Here is a 17,615-nt window from a genome sequence, read left to right on the forward strand (position 1 = left end):
CAGGTGGCCTGGTCAATCCTGGCCATGCAGAATGTGCAGTGTGCTGTTGTTTCAGCGGGCAAAGGAAATGTCACGCTCCTCTGGCAGGACAAAGACGGACACCTTCTCTCTGCTGTCCAGTCCTTTTTTTGTGTGTTAATTTTACATAGTGACACATGTACATGCAATTTGGCTGGCGCCATGTTGACATTTTGCGACAAGACGTTCTGAGGCCCCTATTGGACGATTATTATTTACGCAATTGCTGAAAGTAGTGATTGAGAACATTAACTCCCCAGAAAAATGTTTATGTTCCATAAAGTTCCATTCAAACAGAGTTCTTTTTGCAACCAGTGGAGGAGTCATTTGTTTTATCCGGTATAACATGCAGATTTTGAGATTAGGCAAATTAGAATGGTTGTTGTCGTCTCTCTGTGGCTCAGTGATGGACTGGCGATGTGTCCAGGGGAGTACCCCTCCTTTCACCCGATGTCATTTCATTATATTCTTACTCCTTGATTGAATTTACTAAGGAGACCAGAAGACGTGTGCATATACACATGTGGAAGACACAAGCGGAAGTGAATAAATATTTACGAGACGGCTACACGCATGTCTCATGTCTGCTTTGTCTCCATGAACCATAGAAACTACACAGAAGAATGTGAATTGAAGTTAAATGTCATCACGAGCAGATGGTTACCAGGCGTTACAAGCAAAGAAGACTGAAAACCCTAATGATCGACACGTATTCCTCATTTTGTCAACAGATAAAATGGAAATATGTGGGTCTGAAAGAAGCAGGGAATTCGGAGGCATAGGGACTCTGAAAAAAGAAACATGTGTTCAAAGGGCATGACCTTTATTAGGCACTAAATGAATCGCTTTTCTATAACACTCATTTTAAAGTTTGCACCGTTTGCAGATCCATACTTTTTCTCTGTTTAAACCACACACAGTAGAGGTGAATTGGCTAATGATATAAATCTCCATCGCCTTTAAGGTCTTAAAATCGACACCAGCATTGACTGATGAGAGCCCACTGACGAACACATAGATAATGATATCCATCCTCTTATTGGCATTTCCATAATAGTCTAATTCCCATGCTGGTAAAAACCCAACGGTAATGCACACGTCTCTGCACGGCCATTGATTTAGATTTATGCTCTCCCTACTGGCATTTGGGTAAATTTGATTGATGTTTTCATGCTTGTGGTCATGAGCCAAGAGGATCGAGGATGCCTCGTTTCCCGCTGAGTCGCTGTTTCAACAAGGCTCTGAGAAATGCAACCAACAGTGTGTTCATCCATTGAACACAGGCACGTTTCAAAATGTGCAGTCACCTGTGTCGATGCAGAGCTCCGGGGACGGCAGCATGGGTCAGTCTATCATTGCGGTCTGAACTGACCAAAGGTAGTACAACAGTATCGCAGAGAATATTGCAGTAAGAAGTACTATAAGTGCTATGTAATTGACTCAAAGATTGCATTTCCCAACAGCAATACATCATTATGACACCAATACACACAAAACACCTCATATTTGTGTTAGTATTTGACTTTAGTGGCACTCGTCCCTTTGGATGAAATAATACTCTGGCATTTAATTTAAATACTCATTCCAAAAAAATGTGTTTTGGGGTGAAATGTTTAGAGAACAGAGTTATTTATGTCCCTTTCCCTCGCGAGGAAGTGCTGATCAGCAGACTTTTCCATCCATCATCCATCCAGATAGATAGATGCAACACAAAAACATAACTATCTTTTTAAATCAGCAATCGCAGCTGCAGTGCCTTGCTACTTGAATTGTTTATAAGAGAAAGGTCCATTAAAATAGTTGGGCCGTAGTTTAAGTCTAGATTCTTATCACAAGGCACAAACATTCACAAACAAGCAAATCGCTGACTCTCACATTCACACGCACCATCAACGCAGACTCATGGTAAAACCATATTCTGCAGCGCGTTGGCATTGAGTGAGTTATTTAGTGAATGTATCATGGATTTCATCTCACTACTTCGCGTTGTCATATTCATTTCATTAAGCCGCGGGCTTCTTTCTTACACCACAATGGTGCATTGGTGTTTCGCGACTTCAAAAATGAACCATTCGTCGCTTCCTGTCACGGATGACGTTTCTCGTCTTCTCGCGCTGCTGTACCCTGAATTTCACTTTGGCTTCTCTCACCGTGCGCCGCAGCCGCAGTGACACTAAAAGCTTTTTAGATTTACATCCAGCGACAAATCCATCAGCGCAGTCGAAGACGTTTAAAACTCTTAAAGGGGCAGACAGTCTGACATGGACGGCTGATGTTGTTGTTGTTGCTGCTTTTTTAAAACAACTAATCATGTAAATGAAGCTTGGGTGGGGTGAAGTGAGGGTGGGGAATCCTGGCTTTGAGATGCCGCGAAACCACCGACACTTCTCCACACTGTACACACACCGCCCTTATCTGTAGCCCCACACACCCCACTAGTTTGTCTCAGGAAGTTGTAGCATGCAACGTGCTGCATGATGGGACAGATATAGTTCTCCAGAGGGGCCTACGGAGCGACTGGTGACAGGCTCTATTTACAGACTACGTGGTACTGAGAGCAGGAAGGGAGACATTTCCTTTTCCCTGGACACGCAGAATGCCACATCAGTGGGGGGGCAAGGGCTGCAAACTGAGATTAGCAGCTACAGTTGCTCCTTGGGGGTGGGGGGGGGGGGTGCAGAGAAGAGTGGAAAAAGGAGCGATAAAGGGAGAGACTGGGAGGCAAAAAGAGACAACATTACACTGCACTCCACTTCAGTAGAGTGTAATATGATAAAGCTGCTGGATAATCAAACATGAAGGGGTTACTTATGATAGAAAAGAGGGGAAAAATGCAACAGGCATCTGTCCCAGAACACTGTTACTGTGTGTGCATCATCTTGTAATAACAGAGGGAAGTGAGGGAGAGAAATATGTAGATTTCACAATGTCTCGCAGCTGCCAGAGTGTAATGTTTTACTACGTCCTCCCAAAAAAGAAAAAGAGAAGCAGAAAGAACGAAAAAGAAAAAAAAAGAAATATGTCATGCATCCTGTTCCACATCTGGCACAACGCCCCTATCTCACATCTCAACTTTCTGACTTCAAATGAAAGGTGTGTGAAACAGAGGAAAAAGGGCATCGCTGTGGAACCCATGTAGGGTTATAATATCTGCCCCCCCCCCCCCTCCCCCAAACACAACAATGTGTCATTGTGTCACGCTGTTTTTATGGCTTTGTTTTCAGGCTTCCTGCTCAAACGCCGGCCCTTTTAGCAGATGTGAAAGTTTGCTTCATAACAAATAGCGGAAAGGGTGTGCTGGTGTGTGTATGAAACATGGCAAGTGTACTTTTTTTCTTATAAATAGCCAGTAGTTTCTTTCAGAGCGGTTTTCCTCGCACATTTTTCTCTCTCTAGAAAAACACGCATCCTCACCTTGACAGTTTTTATTTTCCCTGACACACACACACACACACACTCACATGTGATGAGCGACAGACGAGGACACACGGCGCATTGTGTTGTGTAAGACGTGATACATCATCTTTTGCAAGAGCAGATGAAGGTTTTGGCTATGAGAGTGAACACACGCCTTTTCTTTCTGCCAACTGTCTCTTCATTGCTGTTCACGCCTCGGTCAGGGTTCATTTTCTGGCTTTGGGCAAAGCTGAAGTCAGGAATTTAACTTCCTGTTGTTACATTGTGTTATTTTCGCATGGGGGGGTTAGATTCCAAGAAATGCTAGTGTAGTAATCTGAAACATTCTTCATCTTTGCCAGGGGAAAAGTATCAGATTCATGTGAATATGAATCACTGATGGCATGATATGAAGTGCTCTTTGTTCTTTATGTTCATAAATTAAAGCAATAATAGCAATAATGTAAAGCAAAAATAGGGTTAACTACGGAAGCGCATTGCATTCATTTGAGAAAAAAAAACTCCAGTTTTTCTGAGTAATTAATTTTTTGGTTTGATTTTTGAATAATTTTTTTCCCCTGTTTTTTTGAGTCATTTTTTTTCTGTTTTTCATGCTAATTTTTTTTCCCCTCCTGTTTTTCTGGGTAATTTTTTTTCATTCTCAAGTGCCAGTCATTATTGAATATTGATGTTGATTACAGAGCGGCTCAACTATTACCTTATCGATATCACATATTACTACTGTTTTATTATATTATTGATGCAATTATAAAGAAGAAAATAGAAAGAGTAATATTTTTGGTGGTAGCTCTCTATTTTGCACTATCCATCAGAGACATTGCACTTGGATATTTCACCCAAGTTGTTAAAACCCTAAACCACTTTCTTGTGAAAAGATAGCAAAGAATAAAAACACAGCTTGTAAATTTGCAGTCAACTCAGACATCAAGTCTTCGTTTCAGCTAAGCTGTAACAAATTCCACATCTAATTTGTGCTGGAAGAATAAAAGACAACAATTGGAAGCACTATTTTCATGGACCCCCCACTGAGTGCCTGCTAAAAACCTGTTTCCTGTTTTTCTGCGAAGTTTCAATTCAAGACTGCGGGGCTGCAGTTTTCATATTTTCACAGGAGACATTTTTTGACATGTTTCAAGCAGGAAACGCGCAGGTGGAACCGGTAACATAACTGAGGGCTCTTCAATTTATGTAAGTCAGCACAGTGTGACAGTGAACCAGCATGCACCCTTAAACTGAAGAAGCAGAATGGAGCCCAGCTGTTATTGATTAATTGCACCTGTGCTTTTCCTACTATGACATGTCAAAAGTAACTGTCGTGAAAGAAGTGGCAACTGAGCGCCACGTTGACATTTTGCAAGCAGACGTTCAGAGGTGCCACCTCCTTTTGGAGGATACCAACTTGTCATAAGAGAGTGGCCCCATTTAAAGATAAACATTCATACATAAACAGACATATGCTTAAGCATTGTCCATCCATTGTCCTCCACATGAGGGTTGTGGGGGTTGCTGGTGCCAAACCCAGCTGACATAGGACGTAAGGTGGTGTACACCCTGGACAGGTCGCCAGTCCATCACAGGGCCACATAGAGACAAACAACCATCCACTCTCACACTCACACCTACAGTTTAGAGAGTCTAATTTGCCTAATCCCCAAATCTGCATGTTTTTGGACTGTGGGAGGAAACTGGAAAACCCATGCACACACGGGGAGAACATTCTTGTTTCTTGGTCGTGAACCCGGGTCTTCTTGCTTTCTGCAAAAGGAAATCCAATCTACACAGACGATCCAAATTTAGTATTTAGTGCTAATCAGGAGTTTCAAATTCAAGCCGCCTGGAGACCACCCCTTTACTTCACCTTTGAAGCTGCAAAAACCATGCACCTAAAAACAGCCTCTGTCTCCGCTATCATGAGATGTGCTACTGAAAGTGTTAATGCTCACAAAGACTGTTTATCTTTAGATGTCTGTGGTTTGCTTCATTTCCCTCTGCCTGTCAGAGCTGCCACCATGAGCTATACGGCGGGGTTTATGCGTCAGCCATGCTGAACTGCTTTTATGCTGTGTATGAATGCTGGGAGTTTTATATTCACCCAGCCTGCTGCTTTTCAGCAGGGTTAGCTCCGGCTAGTTCCTGTTTGTGTTGAATTTCACCCTGAGGCGGCGTGCATCCCTGTGAAGACCACAAACCCCACAATTTCCTTTTGACATAATACACCATTTATTATGTGAATTCAAATAAGGAGTGAGCAAAGGTTGGAGATTATAAAACTGAGTCTGACACTCGGTGCAGTGCACACTTTGGGTAATGATTTTTGAGTACAGACAAACAAACATATGAAAGCATGAAGATCTTGCTCAGAAATGAATGCATTTTTTTTTCTTTTTCATTTTTTTTCATTGCAGGTGCAGGATATCACACCACGCTACCTTACACATTTCCTCTTCTGAAAACAAGGCACGCCTGACACCTGTAGCACGGAGGAATCAGTCAACCAGAGCCAAATCACAACCATGCAGTCACCGCTGCGACTAACTCACTGCCTGTACTAATCACTAGCTAAGACAGAGAACCAGGGACTTTTAATACACCCTCCTTCCAACCTCATCCAGTGACTGTGATTTAATTCCTGCAACAGCTTGATTTATAGCTCCTCTGATCCAACACCTTCTCTCCCCAAAAAACACTTCCCCCTCGTGTCTCTGTGCTGCTGCTGCTGCTGCTGCTGCTGCTGCTGCTGCGGCATCTCTCCTCTGCAATACAGCCACTGCACATCTTTAAAGATGACAGTCCAATCTGTCACAGGCGCTGTGCCCTTTCATGGGAGTTGAAGAGGTTGCACAGGAACAGCGGGAACACAGGAGAGGCAACTTTTTTGATTTAAAAAGTAGTTTACACAATTAGACTTGACCCTCTCTGTAAACAGAGAAGTCACATCCGCCCACAGTGAGATCCGTTATAGTCCCAGTTATAGAATCACTGTCGTCCAAGTTAGTGGGAGTCCAACCAAAATGGATTCCAGCTCTGCCTACACTGTAGCATGTGTCCCTTTTCCATGGTTTTAAAATAAGTTAAAAACACACTCTTTTAACAGTTTACGGTGAAAACTTTAGTTTTTTTTTTTTCAAATTCAAGGCACTTTAATTCCATTGTTGTCACTTGCCTGTGAGCCAAACAAGCACTCTGCAGTTAGAATGAGCGACTCCAGGCAATTTGGAGTGTAGTGCACCGGCACTGGAGAAATAGATGGGATTAGCTAATGACAAATGAGATAGGGAGCAGGCAGAGGCAGTGGCTAGTGCATTGGGCCATACACCCCAATCATGGCAATCATCCAGCACACGTGTCTGAGCTGCGGTTCTTGTCACCCCCCTGTAATTATTTTCTTCTTTGCTTGATTTTCCTCTGTGTGGATCGATTTATTTTTTTGTTTTCCTCTACCTCCTTTTTACTCGCTCCCTCCTTCTGTTCTGCCAGACAGTTCATTCCTTCTTTTCTGTCTCCTCCTTCTCCCAGATTTGTTGCTGTTGCGGTCTTTTGGCATTAAGCAGCAGCCCTTTCACAATGGATCCAATTATGGCTGGCTTTCCTGATAAGTGCTACACTGCTGCAGGTTTAAGGTGGAGGAGGTGACTGGAAGTAATTCTTAAATATCAAGGGTGGCCACTCCAGAGGCCCGAAGTAATTGCACTGCAGCAGCACAGAAGAGAAAGGAGGGATAGAGATGCAGAAGCATTTTTTCGAATCTCTTCTGGGGGGGGTTTATGTCTACTCTGTAGGTGCTTTGAATCCTTGAAATCCTTTCTTTGTAAGGCGCTTCATCTTTCAAGTCAAGCACCACTTCACTTGTTGGCTACAAATCACAGAGGCCATGTTTACTTTGAGGTTCCTGATGATCAAAACAAAAAAGCCAGCATTGTGGAGAAAAACTGATCTCAGACTAATTGTATGTATTGATTTCTTCTGGTGGTGGTGGATGCAGCGCATGTGAAGGCTTACATTGATAGCTGCCTCATTTGCATTCCCTGACTCCGATGCTAATGTGCACACAGAGAAATCTCTCATTCAAATCCGGAAACAGTTCACGAGCAACACACAGGCTCTGGCCCAAGTCTGCCAGCCACAAAGACAACACTAAAGTGACTCCTGCTCAACTGCGACTGCAAAGGATCGCCAGATCGCCAGAGAGGCGGCCGGTCACAGCTTACAAGTCAAATCCCATTTCTCTGACACCAAAACGTGACACAGTAAAGCGGGAGTGAAGTGAGCAAAGAAGCCGCAGAGCGATTAAACGGCAGACCCCACATTCAAAGACGCCTTTTAATCCCCACTGTGGAGACGACGTGGGGATAAATCGCGTTGGACCATGGCAGAGTGACAACTGCAGCCTGAAAAAAAGGCCAGTTAATGAGGGAGATGAGGAAAAGAGGAATTAGATGTGACCTTGAGTATTGCTCGAATGGTGATTTCTCATCACCACACACAGGTGCCTGTTAGTTATAGACGGTGCTGTCCTGCAGAGTCAGTGTGAGTATAATTTGATGGACAACCTCAGCAAACTCTGAGCCATGAAAGATGAGGTCAGACGTGTCAGGGTTGAAGATGCAGGTTCAGAATTGAGCATCTTCTCCTCCTCCAACTTTGGCTTAACTTTTGTTGACACCATTTTTACAGAGGCAAAAAGAAGGATAGAGACCCTGCCACTCCCTCGGTCTATTTATAGGAAGACACATTCCTCCATATGCCATTGCTCTGCTCCATGATGCCAATCCTTCCTCAAAATGAATGTTAATTCCATTAGTGATGGAACATCACCATGAGGCAGCACCGCTGCACCTCTAAGCACCTGAGGATCATGTTGTGGTAAATCTGCTAATGTATTCCAGCACCCATTCCTGTGCACACTAACTCACTTGACTGTGCATGAATGTGGCACACAATGAGCGCTGTAAATGGAACAACATAGTTCTCTGTCAAATCAGCTATGAGTTGCTTCTCCAACACAAAGTACAAAGCACATGCATGGACCGCATCCCTAATGAGTCAACATGACATGCACGGGCTGCTGAGGTTAATGGTGCAATCAGACAGGTCCATGCGTGAGCTTCGTTAGCCACTATTACAACACACCTCTACACGGATGTTGAAGTAAAGACATGTTTACACAAGACCTTCAACAACAATGTAACGTTTCATTTAACTAGAGGGGAAAAACGTGTTGTTTGTGGCCATTCGTGCGTAAAAATGACCAAATGCTCATTAACATGAGAGTTATGGAACAGTTCTTACCTTCAGAGTTTGAAGGGACCCATTGCTCTGTGATGAGAAGCTGCAGTGATGAAGAGTTGTGGAGCTGAACGCGAGCAGGGTTACATCACCTGCACCGCCGAAACCTCTCTGTTCTTCGCGTTGAGTTAAGCGGCGCCGAGTCCTGCGGTGAGAGGCGGCGATGATCCAAACCCAACAGAACTCATCGGAAACAGACACAGATGGATCTTTCTTCGGCGCACTCCCGTGTATGAGCTATGCGGGCATTTCACACCACATTACACCCTGCGAGCCCCCCTCCTGGCGCAACTCGGAGCCAAGTTATGGATCTGGTGTGTGCGTCGGAGCAGCTGGTCGCAGTTGAACCGCGTGCCAGGCTTGTGTTGATGCCCCAGCTGTGCAGCGATCACCATCACACACACTGCGGAGCCACAGTCCCTCCTATCGGCAGCCTCACAGCAACACCACAGTCCGTCCACATGCAGCCACGCAACATTAGACACGCACGCCATAAACAACACGGTGAGCTGTTTTGCATATCAGTGCGCAGGCATGCGATAACGCCCTCATTAACTCCAAAAAAAATCAAGAGTGTTTCATTGTTTGGTCTAGTTGTGTTACATTTTTTGTGTATATAAATGAGGTGCTACTGCAGTTAATTATAAGTTTAGTGTTTGTTTGTTTGCACACTACCTAACATAACCCTACACTACTATTATTAGAAAACAAGGCGAGAGATTATTTATGTAATTGGGTGGTGATTAAATATGTCATATGTCAGTCACGTGACTTTTTGTTTTTAAAAAACAAATCTGGACAAATTTTTCCATGTTATTTATTTATTTATTTATTTAATTACGTATTGCTGCTTTAGTGACTCAAGTCTACAGCTCGCTTTGTGTTTGAAGTTTCTGTGCTATAACATATTTACTAAACTACTTAATCAGGATTATTGTTATTCACGTCTACGTTTTATTAAGATAACGACCACCTAATGTATAGTTATTATTGGTTTGTGTTTTGGTTTACAATGCAATTACATTGGTTTAAAAACATTACATTAAATCAAAACGGTCAGTGTTTGAAGTTTCGTCATGCATTATGACTTCACTCACATTTTTAAAAAAAAATTCCCACAGCACTTGAAGGCAGCATTGCTCAGTCCTGCCCTACCAGGAAGACGAGGAGGACCTAAAGACAAAACACGGTATGAGACTTTTACCAATATTGTCTTTCATAAAACATGGGTATTATAATAAATAGCTTAAATATAGTACTATTGTGGTTGTATTTAACTAAAGGGAGGGGAAAATATGATGAACGTATTGACAAACAGAGCAGTGTTGACTGTTGACTTATCTGTTAAACTTCACACAAGGACACACTTTAAACATGAATATAGTGACAATGAATGGAAATGTTCAGGAAAATATTGTATACTGTCAGTAATTTAAACCACAAAACTAATTATTTTAGGTTATAGACATGTCGTAACTCTTAAAAGACCTGATTTTCATTATCTGAGGCAAGGATTCATGAGAATAGAGGTAAGCCAATGTGTGTTGTCTATGTTTAGTTATAAAAAACTATACAGTAGATGTACAGTATGTGGATTGGTTGTATCCATTGTTTAGTAAATTGTTTTTTTTGTAAATTGATGTTTTGAAACGCACAAAGACATGTGATTGTGCAGCCCTATCTCATCAGCAATCTGGTCATTCCAGCAGATTCCCGTGGAATTCCCCCTTCTTCATGCATCACTATATAACAGGAACAGAGGTGAAGAGGCCCCAAAAACAAAGGAAGACACTCTTTCTATCACTGCACAACAACCACAACAATGGAGAGTCAGGAGGTGGGGGATTTACTGGAGGAGTGTCTCAATACAGCAGCAGCAGCAGCAGCTCATCAACAGTCCTCACAGTCCACTGAGGCAGCGAGGCAGAATTACCACAGCTGCAAAGGTCAGGCACACGATGGTGCTATTTCATCAATTTTACATGAACGTCAGATTAGGATTTGGATGAGGATCAGTGAGGAATTATGCCCGTTTAACTTCCACAGTTGGCATCATTTTTAGGGAAGGTTGTGAAAGAAAGCAACCTTCTGTACAGTATTTTTGCAAATGATGTTATGTCAAGTCAAGTACCCCCACCTTTCGCCCTACGTCAGCTGGGATTGGCACCAGTGCCCCCCGCAACCCTCAAGTGGAGGATAAAGCGGTAGAAGATACATTTGGGCGCGGGGCTTCAACATATGTTGTGCTCATGAAATCTCTGCATCGCCAAAAGGACTAACTCTTATTTCCCGTAGGCTCGCTGTGTGCAGAACTGGCCTCCCTCCTGCAGGAGGCGATGGACATGAAGTGGCCCTTTGTGCCAGAGAAGTGGCAGTACAAGCTGTCCGTCAGTGCCAAAGACAAAACCAACCTTAATGACCTGATCAGCGAGCACCTACCACAGCTCCTGGTAAACAGTCACAGAACATCAGCGTTACTCAGTGCCTTGTTCTTAGAACAAATTACGCGTGTTCACGCCATGTGTTTATGCTGTTGTCAGGCTGTTCTGAAGGCCTCCATCATGGCTCAGGAAGCGCGCACAGCACAGGCAGTGGTTTTCTTAGTGGACCGTTTCCTCTACTGGACAGACGAGTCGAGTCGCCTGCTCAAGATCACAAAGCTGCTCCACAGATGCCACCCTCACACTCCCGTGGCCCCCCAGCTGGTCATACGACAAGCCAGGGTCTACCTCAACTCTGGTACAGTGTGGTGGAGTTTTCCTACATATTCCTAACATATTCTTCAGACAGTATTACGTAACTTTTAAACATAAACAAATGTCTGTTACGGTCAAACGCAATGCTGATTAGGCCTATCAGCTCCACTTGTCGCTCTCTAGATTTCTCCGTATAGTGGGGTTTATAGTAGGGGTTGTGTCACTCAGTGGTTTGTTTTATGTCAACGGGGGCAACCGCAACACTGCACTAGTAAAGTAAACAGACTGGATTTCAGCATTTTTGGATCAAAGGGAAGATGATAACGTTCACGTTACACGGTTGCTGTTCACAAGTCAAAACAGAGGCAGAATGTAACAACAACAAAATCAGTTGAGCAGGTGTGGATTTGATTATTTACAGCACACTCATTAAAGTTGAAAATATGTCAACACCTCATTCATCCTCACTTAAAATAACCTGACCTGAAAGCATGTGAAACAGTGAGAGCTCTCGTTTTCACTAGTGCTAATCACTTTGTGATTCTTGTTTTTGGTGCCGAGCCACTGACACTGACTAAACGTGAAGGGTCTCATCAGTGTAATTGCTGTGTTGAGAGATTACTGTGATTAGTGTAAACTCATTGCATGTGATAGGTCGCACATTTTTATTATTGAGACGTCTGATTTATGTTTTGGTTACACGGAGTTTGATAAATGTGAACATACTCATGCTCATCTTCCCCGACAGGCAAACTGCAGAAGGCAGAGTACATCCTGAGTCGTCTTATTAACAGCAGCGGAGCCACAGGTAAGATCCCTGCTATGTCATTCTTATTACCCTTAATGATGGAGACTATTTTTTTATACACTGAAAAAAAAAGCTAATTTATTTGTAATATGCAGGTTGTTGGTTGTACCACTCTGAAAGTGACAGGGCTCTTGTGCAGGCTGTCAGCGTTCAAGTCCGTGGGATGATTTTGCAAAAGCTCGGTAGGATCATTTTAACTAGATTCAGAAAAGTGAAATTTACGGCCTAATTTTTTGCCACTATATTTACGGTGTTTGTGTGCTGCTTTAGGCCTGTGGTTACAGGCTGCAGAGTTGATCTGGGCCTCTCTGGTCGGCTACTACTCCCTTCTTCAGCCTGATAAAAAGGTAGTTCAGACACTCAAGTTGCAGTGAATTGTCAGACATTAAGAGTTTTTAGACCGGAAAGACTCAGTTTACACGTGGTTATGAACCTTTGTGCTGCTTGACCGGTTATTTTATAGGGCATTTCAACTTCACTTGGAATACTGGCCAACATATTAGTGTCAATGAATGACGAGGACTTTCGTGCCTTTAGGACAAATCAAAATATCGATTCGGTGAGTCGAACTCATATGTTTCTTTAAATTGAACTGGCTTTGCTTAAGTTGTTTATTCTGTTTTTCTGTTGCAGCAATCTTTACTTGGGAGCGTTAGCCATCGCCTTCTTTCAGCGGCACAGGCAGCAAAGATGGCAGTGGTTTACAGCCAGTACACTTCACTGTATGTGTTGACTAATGTGGTAAGATGTTCTACTCATTGGTCTGTTGGTGTGTGACCCACGGTTGCCTGCAACTGACAGACGTTCATAAAGTCAAATAGTCACAACACAAGGCAATGCAAGAGGAATTTCCACTTCTTTTTTTTCTTTTTTTTTAGGCAACTCAAGGAACCTGCTTGTTATCATACAGTTTTTCAACTGAGTGCCTTGACTCGCAAAGGGAGTCTTTCCTCCAGCAGGCCAGAGAGGCATTTGCAATCGGTCTGCTCACCAAAGGGGAGGGTGAGCAGGTCACAAGCCAGCAAGAGCTCCACACCTTCCTCAAAGCTGCCTTTTCCCTTACTGTCACTCATAAATGGCTTGGCACTCCCCAGGAGGTTGTGGTTCAGGCGACACAAGCTTGCCAAGAAGCTTTAGCCAACTTCTATGATTACTGCCATGCAGATAAGCAAGACAAAGATAGCCTCTGTGCTGCGATCATGCGCTCGGTCACCCGGGTCAAGCATCTGCTGCAAGTGGAGCCCTTCATTAATTCGGATATGGCGTCTTTTATTCCTGACAGCTACAGGGATATCAAAGACACTTCAGTAAATTTCACTCTGGCAAGTTTCTCGAAGGTGATGCAGAGATTTCAGAAGTTCCATGCGTCACTATGCAAGACAACCAACCGAAACTGTAAAAGCAACAAAGATGAGATGGATGGGGCAAGGCTGTGTATAACTGCATTGGGGACAACCCTTGGTACACTTAACACAGAATGTGGCACCGAGGCTTTAAAAGTGTCCAAAGCTACACCCGAAGGAGAAGAGCCACATCATAGAGGTGGGGATTCATCAGCTGTGCATCCACAGCAAAATCCCAACCAGTGCCCCACTCTAGGAAGCACTGATGACCTTGGCTCGTCATGGCAGAACTTTTCTTTGAGTAGTTCTGGTTTCTCTTGGCCCAGCAGCAGTGGGAACACAGGAAGTGGTGTCTTAGGAGGTGGAGCAAATACAAGAGGTCATAACAATCTGACCACTGAGGTTGATGAAGAAAAAGCAGACAGCATGTTTCAGTTCCCTGATAAAAACAAGAAGAGAGACTTGAATGGGTATAGCTCCAGTGTAAATTCTAGTCCATTTCCCAGGTTCACTGCATCCGCCACTTCCTCGTCGAATGTGAGTAGTGATTCAGAGAAATTTGAAGTGATGCAAGCTGGAGTAGAAACACTAGACACTGACGACTGGATGCTCACTGGTGCTGGATTGGCACAGAAACCGACGAGTGTTGAAGGAGAACCACAATCCCTGTCTGAGCTAACTCTCAGAACGTCCTCCAGCTCACTCAACAACAGTCTCAGTTCCCAGTCATCATGGGAGAAACTGTTCACTGACATTAATTCCCCCACAAGCGGAAAACCTCAACCCACTGGACTATCAAAAGCAGGAACCAGCCAAAGTAGCAAGTCACAGGAGTCAGACGGGAGCTTCTGTCTCTTGGAAACACTTGATTCTGAAACCAGTGATGTCGCTCGTGATCCCACATTCAAGGATCATACATCGAGCGGGGAATTTGGAGCATCTTCTAAGCCACAAAACCCAAACAATGACACAGCTGACTCTGTGAGACCTGCTGCCAAGAGTTCTTCAGCATCCCCTCACCCAAATATGTCCCTGTGTGCCTCCACTGAAATGTCCACAGACATTTCATTTGAGATGGTGGAGGTGAATGAAGTCTCCTCTTCAGAAAAAGGGGATTCCACTCAGGTGAAGAACCCCTTGTGCTTCAGCTGCCTGATGCACAGCACCAATGGCAATACCCCAAAGAGGCAATATTTGTTGTCACACAAGGATTACCGAGCCCTTCTGGCTGGTGTTTGCCATGAATGTTTGCTCAAGAGGTTACACAGTGATGCAGTGCAATTCAAACTTAAGGATGACAAAACTTCCTACAGTAAGTAATAATTAAGTCCCATCCTTTTTTCTTTTCTTTTTTAAATTGTACATCGTTTTAGACATTTTTGGTGTATAGAATGGTTAATGGGCTAAGATAGCGTAACCAGTTGGGTCTATAATTGTACATAATTCTACTATAGTTGTTGCATTAATTGTAACTCGCTGTTCCTTAGGTGCTCTTCAGCTAAAGTTCTCCAAGGCTAATGGACTGTGGACAGCGAGGGAGACCTGTGTCTACATCGGAGAGCCAATGGGGATGCAGGGCAAGCAGAGAACAGCAATATGGGTGCAGTTTTTACACCAGGAGGAGCGGCTGAGCAGGTACATTACACACACACATGCACACGCAGAACAACCCATAAATGGTGAATTGGTCTCGATTTGTCTGCACATTATTGTCCATAGTTACGTGGGCAAGGACTATCTGAAACCGAAGCAAATCCAGTTCCACCTGAGAGATGTGGAGCGACAGATGACAGCCCAGTACTACGTGACCGAGTTTAACAAGAGGCTCTACGACAAAGATGCCATGGCCCAGATCTTCTTCATACCCTCGGAAGCACTGCTGGTGAGGAGGCCGAGTTATGAAGATAAAATCCACAAAACCCGCATGTGGTACATCAAACAGAATGATAAACGCTGATATGTTTAAATTAAAATTACATCAGCAGAGTGCAGGACCATCCACAGAGGCAGATTTGATTAAACTCCCCGCCTCCCCCCACCGACATGCTTCACTTTTTAATTTATAGTTATTAATATAGAAGTTTTTATGAGCTGTAGAAAAGTGAAAATGGGAAAAATCACTTTATAGTATTATATAGATCTAGTCCATTCTTACCTTTACATCATATTATTTATACTTTAATGCCAGGATGAGAATTTAAAGATGTTTCCTGCAACCGAAACCTTTGGTGAGTTGCGCTTTATTTTATATTTGACTATACATAGTAACAATAGACATCACCCTTTCCTAAGATAATATAGAATCCCCCAGAGATTACATAGAAACATATTTATTTACTACTATTGTTATAGGAATGTTAATGAGTTGCATACGTTTTTGACAAGGAACTTAATATTCTGTTCCTCTCGTGAACAGATTTTGAATGAACATGAGATTGTGGGCTGTGTGACGGTGGAGCCCTACATGCTCGGTGACTTTGTCAAACTAACAAACAACAAAGAGAAGAAGGACGAGCGTTTCCAGGCAACAGAATATGGCCTCGCTTTCGGACACTTCACCTACCTGTTCTCTGACCGCCAGGAAGTTGTTGTCGACCTGCAAGGTGCGTTTGTTTCTCATCTCTGAGACCGTCCACGTACAATGAAATGGTGTTTTTTTAAAAAGATGTAAAGCATTATCGTCCCTTTTTTTTTTTTGTTCCACAGGATGGGTGACCGCCAATGGCAAAGGGCTGACCTACCTCACTGACCCGCAGATCCACTCCACGAAGGTTCCTCGGGGTCCCTCCAACTTCTCTGCCCGAGGCCTCAGGTACTTCCTGGAGCAGCAGCATGGGCCAGAGTGCAATGGCATTTGCGAGCTGCTCAACCTCCCTCCAGTGGTCGGTGGGTCACATGTTCTACCCTAAAAAGAGAAAAGATATTATGTCAGTGATGCTGTGTGAGCAGTTTCTGAGACTAGAACCGTTGAGCTAAACTACACTCACTTTACTGTGCGTACTCGTCTGTCCATTACTCAGGAACTACCCAACTGATTTCTACTCAGTTTTGTGGGCAAAATAAGGCATTTCAGGTACTGATATAGGTATTTGCACTTGCAGCAATTTTTAATTTATCATAAATAACAATAAAATAATGTATTTTCCGTTACCTAGTCCTAGATACACCTGGTAACATCGGGTTTTGTTTTTGATAGCCATAGAATATCAGAAAAGATATTAACTGAATCAATATTTCTGCAGTGCTTAAAGAACACTAAGCAAATTAAAAGTAAAATCCTCGAATTTCTGAATGTTGTACTCGGCTATAAACTGTTAACAATGTGGTACCCGTGTTAACATGGGTGTTATTTTTGTTTTGCACTGTAGAAGAATTGTTATATGTATATAAACAGATTATTTGCCTGGAATAGTTTTTACACAGTGTTTTACACAGTGGAATGCCTGTGTTGCTTTGTTTGATTAAAAAAGAAATAAAAATGTTTGTATATGTTTTGCAATCTTTCACTGTCTGGTTTTTATTTGAGTGGATTGTTGTCGGACTGGACTGACAGTAGGAATCACCTGACTCATTAGCACGGTGTTGATCACGGTCTTTCCATTGCTCCTGCATGTGATCTGATTTGTTTTTTCTATTTGTCATCTGCAGGCAAACAAAAAAATACTCTTTAAAAGACATTGTGAAGGATTTGTTTAGTGTAAACAGGCTGCAAATATACATTTTAATAAGATTTTTTACTTGCTATGACTATTCCCAGTGACTGGGTCAGGACCCAAATGGTTTTTGCTGATATATATTTTTTGATTGGATTTTTTTTTTAAGATGGAATTTATTTGTAATTACAAAAAGCATGCAAACAACTGGTTTACCCTTTCACAATAAGTTTAGCTGTCACAGAAATGGCATATTTATATAACAACCCATTGTCATTATAAAAAACAAAAAACTTGCTTTAATTGATAAGAATCAAATGATCTTTGATACACTTCCTGATGTCAGGTGACTGACGTGGGCTTGTTGGTCAGATAACCTTTGTTATAATGAAGG

At 42.9% G+C, this 17,615-nt stretch overlaps 2 protein-coding genes across 5 annotated transcripts in view; one reads left to right on the forward strand and one right to left on the reverse strand.

Annotated features, from left to right (window-relative positions):
- LOC131456253 (RAS guanyl-releasing protein 2-like) overlaps positions 1 to 8,900 on the reverse strand; it is a 33,815-nt gene extending 24,915 nt beyond the window's left edge. For both annotated transcript variants that reach the window (XM_058624415.1, XM_058624414.1), the window contains exon 1: positions 8,725 to 8,900. The gene's annotated coding sequence lies outside the window, so the exon portion shown is untranslated. The remainder of the gene's footprint in view (positions 1 to 8,724) is intronic.
- Positions 8,901 to 9,134: 234 nt separating this feature from the next.
- alpk1 (alpha-kinase 1) lies at positions 9,135 to 17,062 on the forward strand. Of its 3 annotated transcripts, none has more exons than XM_058624412.1 (15): positions 9,135 to 9,225; positions 9,843 to 9,910; positions 10,428 to 10,667; positions 11,017 to 11,171; positions 11,262 to 11,460; positions 12,166 to 12,225; positions 12,321 to 12,407; positions 12,496 to 12,572; positions 12,689 to 12,784; positions 12,859 to 12,966; positions 13,104 to 14,880; positions 15,056 to 15,203; positions 15,288 to 15,450; positions 15,985 to 16,171; positions 16,275 to 17,062. In XM_058624412.1, the coding sequence occupies exons 3-15, from the start codon at positions 10,544 to 10,546 to the stop codon at positions 16,475 to 16,477; spliced, it is 3,384 nt and encodes a 1,127-aa protein (XP_058480395.1). In that variant the 5' UTR covers positions 9,135 to 9,225; positions 9,843 to 9,910; positions 10,428 to 10,543; the 3' UTR covers positions 16,478 to 17,062. The 3 variants fall into 3 exon arrangements, with proteins under 3 accessions (XP_058480395.1, XP_058480394.1, XP_058480396.1); XM_058624411.1 differs by having other exon boundaries at positions 10,431 to 10,667; XM_058624413.1 differs by lacking the exons at positions 9,135 to 9,225; positions 9,843 to 9,910 and adding an exon at positions 10,205 to 10,250.
- The last annotated feature ends 553 nt before the right edge of the window (positions 17,063 to 17,615 follow it).

Source organism: Solea solea, chromosome 3 (assembly GCF_958295425.1).
Source record: "Solea solea chromosome 3, fSolSol10.1, whole genome shotgun sequence".
NCBI classification, from domain to species: domain Eukaryota; kingdom Metazoa; phylum Chordata; class Actinopteri; order Pleuronectiformes; family Soleidae; genus Solea; species Solea solea.

Coding starts and splice junctions, on each gene's coding strand:
- alpk1 (XM_058624412.1), top strand. CDS start 10,544: ATGGAGAGTCAGGAGGTGGGGGATTTACTGGAGGAGTGTCTCAATACA. Junction 12,573..12,688: donor TTCTTCAGCCTGATAAAAAG/GTAGTTCAGACA, acceptor GTTATTTTATAG/GGCATTTCAACTTCACTTGG. Junction 12,785..12,858: donor CAAATCAAAATATCGATTCG/GTGAGTCGAACT, acceptor TTTCTGTTGCAG/CAATCTTTACTTGGGAGCGT.